The sequence below is a fragment of the Nicotiana tomentosiformis genome, chromosome 8, assembly GCF_000390325.3.
Source record: "Nicotiana tomentosiformis chromosome 8, ASM39032v3, whole genome shotgun sequence".
In the NCBI taxonomy this organism is placed as follows: Eukaryota; Viridiplantae; Streptophyta; class Magnoliopsida; order Solanales; family Solanaceae; genus Nicotiana; species Nicotiana tomentosiformis.
The window spans coordinates 21,408,175-21,415,892 of NC_090819.1; the positions used below are offsets into that span (position 1 = coordinate 21,408,175).

At 35.9% G+C, this 7,718-nt stretch overlaps 1 protein-coding gene across 1 annotated transcript; it reads left to right on the forward strand.

Annotated features, from left to right (window-relative positions):
- Positions 1 to 4,568: 4,568 nt before the first annotated feature.
- LOC138897161 (uncharacterized) lies at positions 4,569 to 6,574 on the forward strand. Its single transcript, XM_070183119.1, has 6 exons — positions 4,569 to 4,841; positions 4,967 to 5,175; positions 5,235 to 5,470; positions 5,525 to 5,607; positions 5,787 to 6,066; positions 6,267 to 6,574. Exons 1-6 carry the CDS (start codon positions 4,569 to 4,571, stop codon positions 6,572 to 6,574), a joined length of 1,389 nt encoding a protein of 462 aa, XP_070039220.1.
- The last annotated feature ends 1,144 nt before the right edge of the window (positions 6,575 to 7,718 follow it).

A 7,718-nucleotide genomic window follows, 5' to 3' on the forward strand; every position in this document is an offset into this window, starting at 1 on the left:
ATTTTGTGTTAATTCATTAGTTTATTGAGCTTCATCAAGTTCTATTTCTCCACTATAATTGCCTTCCAAAATAAATTCTCTTTCCAAAAAGGTTGACCCTCTAGCCACAAATACTTTATGGTCAGAAGGGTGATAGAAATAATATCTCATTGTTTCTTTGGGATACCCAATGAACCTGCACTTATCAGATCTTGGGTCAAGTATATCAGACTGCAATCTCTTAACATAAGCAGGACAAACCCAAACTTTAATATGTCTAAGGTTAGGCTTACGTCCTTTCCATATCCCATATAGTGTTGTAGAGACTGACTTAGTGGGAACTTTATTAAGTAAGTATGTCGCTGCTTCCAAAGCATATCCTTATAAATTTATTGAAAAATCAGTGAACCTCATCATAGATCTTACCATATCTAATAAGGTTCGATTTCTCCTTTCAAACACACCATTGAGTTGTGGTGTTCCTGGAGGTGTCCACTGTGAGAGAATCCCATTCTCTTTGAGATACCTAGTAAAATATTCTCCACTTCTATCAGACCTTAGTACTTTGATACTTTTACCATTAAGTTTCTTAACTTCACTACGGAACCTTTTAAACATTTCAAAAAATTCATATTTGTGTTTCATAAGATACACAAATCCATATCTTGGCATATCATCGGTGAAGGTGATGAAGTAAGAATATCCACCTCTAGCTTGAATTTTTATGGGCCCATAAACATCTGTATGAATTAGTCCCAATAATTTAGAAACTCTTTCTCCACTTTCAGTAAATGGAGATTTGGTCATATTTCCTTTGTGACAAGATTCACAAGTTGGATATAATTCAAAATCATACTTGTCAAAGTACTCTTTCTTATACAACTTGTTATTTCTTTTCTCCCCAATATGACCAAGCCTACAATGCCAAATATATGTATGATTTACTTTATCATCTCTTTTCCTCTTAAGACTAGAAGCATGCATAATCGAATTTGCATTCACATTAGGTAAGACATAAATATCATGTTGGAGATAGACATTCACATATAAATCATCACCTTAATAAATAGCGAAAAAACAGTTGCCTATGTTAATGCAAAACCCACGCTTGTCCAACATAGAAGCTGAAATTATGTTCGAAATAAAATTAGGAACATAATAAGAATCATCCAGCATAAGTACTTTGCCCGAAGGCATTATTAAAGAAATTGATCCTACAGCTATGACTGCAACTTTTGCACCATTTCCAACTTATAGATTAACTTCTCCTTTCTTCAGTCTCCTACTTATCTTGAACCCTTGCAACATATTACAGATGTTATATCCACTACCGGTATCTAATACCCACAGTGAAGAATTAGTAGAAGCTAAAGAAACCTTGAAAATATTTTTCGTTAATGTCTCACTTTGTTTCTTATCCTTTAGAGTTGCAAGATACTCCTTGCAGTTTCTCTTCCATTGCCCTTCTTCTCACAGTGAAAACATTCAGCATCATATACTAATTGCAAGATCAAATCTTTAGAAAGCTCTTTACCAAGCTTGTACCCCAACTTCTCAAGTTCTTCGGTAAGATCAATCACATGATTCACATGGGGTCCAACTGGAGAGTTTCCACTGTCCAACTGTGTATCAACCATCTTCTTAAGATGTTCAATAATTGCAGTTGGATCCATATTCTAATGTTTCCTCTGCAGTTCAGAACTCATAGAAGCGAGAATGATGCATTTAATAGCAAGGCATTCTTCCAAGTATTTCTTATAAGCCTTGGTGCCTTCAACATCATTCTTTGGTGGGACTATCTTTGTAGGCTTATCGATCACATCAATGAGCTTTTCATGCAGGAGAACAATTCTCAAATTTCTATACCAGTCATCAAAGTTTGGTCCTACCGTAAAGACATGTACTTTTATTTAAATGATATTTCCACTAATTATTTTAAACAATTTACTCTTATTATAGTTTAAGAAATCTTTATTTCTGTTAGTGGAGTAAAGGAATCCTTTAACAATATGTATGAGCCCTTTGGAAGTCAAGTTGTTTTCCACGTATATTTTAAAGATAGGTACTCTTACCAATTGTATCCCCTTACAATTTTCTGAAATGGCTCTATGTCAAATAATCATCTGGTAATCAGGTCGATCCTATTGGCATAGTTGAGTTCAACATCATGATAACAAAGAACTTATTAAATTTTATACTCCTCGGGTAGTCGAGGCGTCTAGTATAATATTAAATAATTCTTTCAAAAAGAAGGGAATATTATTATTATTTTCGCGATACGTTAAATTGCATATCTTGAACTAATTTTTTTGTTGTTGGATCTATTGCCACTTAATCAAACTGAGTAAGTTACAATGTGCACCCTAACGTATGTAATTTTTTGGATTTACACCTTTTCTTATGTTTTATAATTTTCACCCTAATCTTCTTAGTTTCTTGCAAAATTGTTAAACTTTCCCTTTTCTAATTATTTACAAGGGAAAATTAGAATTCAGAAAGTGGGTAAGTTGTTGTTAATTACGTTAATTATTTACAAGGGTATGCTACATTTTCTGAAATTACAGTTATTGGTTGCTAACTAGAACTATGCTTATAAAATATTTCAGTGACTGTCAAAACTAACATAATCTGTTACCATTGTTTTAAATGGCGTGGGCGTAAGGCGAGGCGTTTTATATATGCCTCAGTGAGGCGTAAGCCCCGAGGCACGGGGCGTAAGCCCCATAGGTATTTAATTTTTAATATTTTATAAAATAATATAATGATAGTAAATATTTATAAATAGGTAAAATTGCATAAAAATTGAAGAAAACTATAAATATGATATATATATATATATATATATATATATATATATATAATATCTAGCATGATTCTTAAGTATAACTAATGCATACAAATCACGTATAACGTCTTTGACTTTCAAATAATTAAAAACATACAATTTCTTTAAAAAAATGATCAAACTCCACATTTTACCTTCCTAAAAGTAAATAATTAATAAAATCTTATTAGTACGATAATTTTCTTATGATTGTTGTGGCGATACTAATATTGTCTCCCTTTGCTTTGCATCTTTGTTTTGGATTTTATGATGTTCCTATTTTTCCTATGATTGTTGTTGTGATACTAATATTATCTACTTTTTGTCCTTTTGTCTTTTTATTTTTTTTGAGTCGAGGGTCTTTCGGAAACAGCCTCTCTACTCCTTCGGGGTAGGGGTAAGGTTTGCGTACACACTACCCTCCCTAGACTCCATTGGTGAGATTTTACTGGGTTGTTATTGTTGTTATTATTAGTACGATAATTAAAATATTACTCCTTCATGAATAAATACAAATTAGTTTAAGATATCAAATTAATAAAAGTGTATAACAAGGAGGGACAAATGAACTAAGACACGACCAATAATAAGTGAATATATAAATTCGCAATACTATGTCTCATTATTAGAGTTATGCTCAATCTTCATATTTCTATCGATGAATAGAACTTTCATCATTAATTTGTTAAAGAATTTTGAAGGTCAACGATATTAATTAGGAAATTCGACAGGTGATTTGCGTTAGAACTGTTAGGCGAGCCCCGAGCGTTGGGCGTTAGGCGTGTTTAGGGCGCACGGTCGGGCGCTTGGGGCGTAAGCCTCACAGAACTAAGCCCCATACATGAGCCCTAGGGCGTTTTGCAAGTGCCCCGCCCCGGGGCGAGCCCCGAACGAGTCCCAGAAATGCCTTTTAAAACACTGCCTGTTACAACACAAGAACAATATATGTGTTACTGTGATCCTTTTATACTAAATAAGTTTAGGTAACATCATAGAGAAGTTTAGGCTGTAATTTCAAAGTTAATAAGTTCTGCCATGAATTAACTTATGAGTTTATCAGAATTTACGATGCGATAATCTGCTTTGTGTTTGTCTCTCGGATACTTTTTTCAGTTTGTATTGTCACTTGATCTATTGGTCAGTAAATCGACCTTTTGCATTCCTATTCCTTCAAAGCGTCATGTTAACTGATTTTGGATAGCGAGAAATATTAGATAAGAAATATAGCAAAGTTTCACGAGTTTTGCTTGTAAAATGGTTACATTAAATCAGTTTGATGAGAAGTTTTGAAAAGATCCAAAATACAAGGGCGGATGCATGTAGGACGGAGCAGTGTCACATTACACTGTCGAAATGTTTTTCTAAATACGTCTATGTATTGAAGTCACATGCCTCACGTGTCCTTTGTAATAAGTCGGTTAGTCAGGTTTGTTAGAGGTTACAGTGCATAAATACACACTGTTGTACATTGAAGAAAAGAATATTAATCAGATTTCCATTTCCTCAATTTCAATTTCCTCTATTCTTAGCTTCTAGATTCTTCTAACATGGTATCAGAGCAGCGATTAGGGTTCTGAATCTGCTTCTTCTTTAACCAGTTAGTTCGCCATTGTCAAAACTAGAGCTGTCCGCCATGGGAGGCACTTCAACACCTCAAATTGACCATCGTCATCCGCTCTATCTTCAACCATATGATACGCCTGGAGAAATTCTAATAGATATCAAGCTAACAGGCCCCAAAAATTACGGATTATGGAGTAGATCGATGCGTTTGGCTTTATTGGGAAAGAACAAGCTAGGTTTTGTAGAAGGAACATGTGTGAAGAGCTTATACAGAGGAGAATTAGCAGATCTATGGGAGCAATGTAATGCTGTAGTTCTCTCGTGGATTGGGAGATGTGTGTCGCAGCAGCAGTTGCCGAGCATCGTCTATGCATCAAATGCAGCGAAGGTCTGGGCTGAGTTCAAGGAAAGGTTTGGAAAATCTAATTTGACTAGATTCTATCACCTATGGACTCAAATTGGAACCCTAATCAAGGTACTGATTCTGTTACCACATACTTTACTAAAATGAAAGATTTATGGTATGAACAAGACACTTTAATACCAGGTAAAGGATGTAATTGTAAGGAATCAGAACCATTTTTCGAAATATTTTGTCAGCAACGTCTGGTACAATTTTTAGTAGGATTAAATGAGACTTATGCTCATGTTCGCTGTCAAATTTTGTTTAAACCCCCTGTGTTATTAGTAAATGAAGCATATGCCTTAGTGATACAAGAAGAAAGCCAAAGGGCTCTTGGTGTAATGGACATGAATAAGGAGCCACTGACCATGTTAGCTGGCAGGGGACAAATGATGAAAGGCAAAAGGTTTGTGTAGTCTGTGAACACTGTAGGTATAAGGGGCATCAAAAGCAGAATTGCTACAGAATTGTGGGATATCCACCTAATTTCAAAAGCAAAAGAAAGCCAATGCAGGACAAGGGTGCTGGTGGCTTCAAGACCTATGCTAATAATACAACAGTTGAAGGAAATAATTCTGTTGAAGGACATAGTTCTACTGAGAGCCAGTCTCAAGGCCATTATTTTACAGAGGAGGAGTATAAGCAGCTTATAGACTTGCTGAACAAATCCTCAGTTGGTGATTGCAAAGTCAACATGGCAGGTATTGTTTACATGTTATCGAGTGATTGTCTTTTTGAATGGATCGTTGACTCAGGAGCCTCTCATCATATCACATCCTGCAAGGAGAAACTAGTTGATATCAATAAGCTAGGAGGTCAGGAAAGTAGAAAACTACAGGTACCAACTGGAACAAGTCACAAATAACAGATATTGGAAGTGCAATAATCCTAGAGGGACAGAGGATAAAAGATGTTCTACATGTTCCAGACTTCAAGTTCAATCTACTTTCAGTGTCAAAACTGACCAAGGACCTTGTTTGCACTGTTAACTTTTTCCCTGACTTCTTCCTTTTACAGGGTCTTTATAGTGGCAAGGTGATGGGGATTGGTAGAGAAACAGATGGTCTTTATATCCTTAGAAAAGCAATAAAACCAGTAGCAGCAACAACAGTGATAAAAGGAAACTATAACACAAAATTATGGCATTCAAGGTTAGGACATCCCTCAGTGAAAGCAATGCAGCACATTCCCATTTTGAAAGGTTTAGCAGATGAGCATGCTCAACAGGAGTATCAAATATATTCAATGGCAAAGCAACACAGGACAACATTCCCAGACAGCACAAGTAAAGCAGACTGTAGTTTCGAGCTTATCACCTAAATGTTTGGGGGCCTTATAAGCAGCCTACATATGATAGGAAATATTACTTTGTCACAATCATTGATGACTATAGTAGATATACATGGGTATGTTTGATTCAGTCTAAATGTGAAGTGATAGTTGTGTTGACTAAATTCTTTTCAATGATAAAGAACTAGTTTGGCATGAATATTAAAGTACTGAGATTGGACAATGGCACAGAATTCTTCAATTCTAAATGCAGTGCTTTATTTTCTGATCTTGGAATAATTCATCAAAGTAGTTGCCCATACACTCCACAACAAAATGGTACTGTAGAAAGGAAACATAGACATATCTTGGAGGTTGCAAGAGCCTTAAGAATTCAGAGTTCAGTTCCAATTAGATTTTGGGGAGAGTGTATTAGAAATGCAGTTTACCTAATTAATAAGCTCCCAACTGCAGTCCTCAAAAGCAAGTCACCTTATGAATACTTCATGGAAAAGCACCAAAACTGGAACACTTGAGGGTGTTTGGATATTTGTGTTATGCTAGTGTTTTACTAAGGGAAGAGAAATTTGTTGCAAGGGCTAAAAGAACAGTGTTTATGGGATATTCAAAAACACAAAAGGGGTATAGGTTGTATGACCTAGAGACTAAGTCTTTCTTGGTGAGCAGAGATGTTTCCTTCAGGGAAACTGTTTTTCCTTTCAATGAAAGGAACTATGGAGACAATGAAGATGGTGATTCATTCCTGTTGGATTCAACTCCTACACCAGAAGTAGGGCCTCATATTACCAACTCAGATGATGACCAAGATGTTGTGTCAGACACTTCTTCATAAGGAACACATTTGAAAAATACAGCAGATGTAGGGGAAACCTGGCCAATTTTGAGGCAAATATCAGTCCCAATAGTACTGATAGCATTTCAGATTCTAGCATATCAGCTGAGATGAGCCAACAACAGATTGTCACAAATGAACAAGATGCAGGTGAGCAGGTTGTTGACCAAAATACAGGTGAGCAACTTAAAGAGTTAGCTGTAGGGGATCAGTATGATAACCATGAATCAAATAGAGGCAGACCTAGTAGAGTCTCTAAGCCTCCTACATGGCTGAAGGACTATGTTACTGGGAAGAAAAATTCAGCCTTCTATCAGAATCCTATTAATGCTCATATATCTTATGATCATCTACCTGAATCCTATCAATCCTACATTGGTCTTGTCTCAACTGTTGTAGAGTCAAGAAACTTTAAGGAGGCATCTCAGGATGAGAAGTGGATAGAAATAATGAGGCAGGAAATAAGTGCCTTGGAGGACAACCACACCTGGGAAATTGTTGATCTCCCAGTAGACAAACAAGTTGTGGGATCTAAATGGGTATATAAATTTAAGTACAAAGCCAATGGAGAAATAGACAAGTACAAGGTCAGGTTAGTGGCAAAAGGGTACACACATAAAGAAGGTTTGGATTATCATGAAGCATTCTCACCAGTTACCAAGATAGTAACAGTGAGAACCGTGATAGCTATTGCAGCCTCAAAAGATTGGGATCTTTCACAAATGGATGTCAATAATGCTTTCCTACAAGGAGATTCATTTGAAGAAGTATACATGAATTTGCCTCAAGATTTTCAAAGACAGAGGGAGTACAAGGTATACAAGCTA

Coding starts and splice junctions, on each gene's coding strand:
- LOC138897161 (XM_070183119.1), top strand. CDS start 4,569: ATGCGTTTGGCTTTATTGGGAAAGAACAAGCTAGGTTTTGTAGAAGGA. Junction 4,842..4,966: donor AAATTGGAACCCTAATCAAG/GTACTGATTCTG, acceptor ATATTTTGTCAG/CAACGTCTGGTACAATTTTT. Junction 5,608..5,786: donor AGGAAAGTAGAAAACTACAG/GTACCAACTGGA, acceptor TTCCTTTTACAG/GGTCTTTATAGTGGCAAGGT.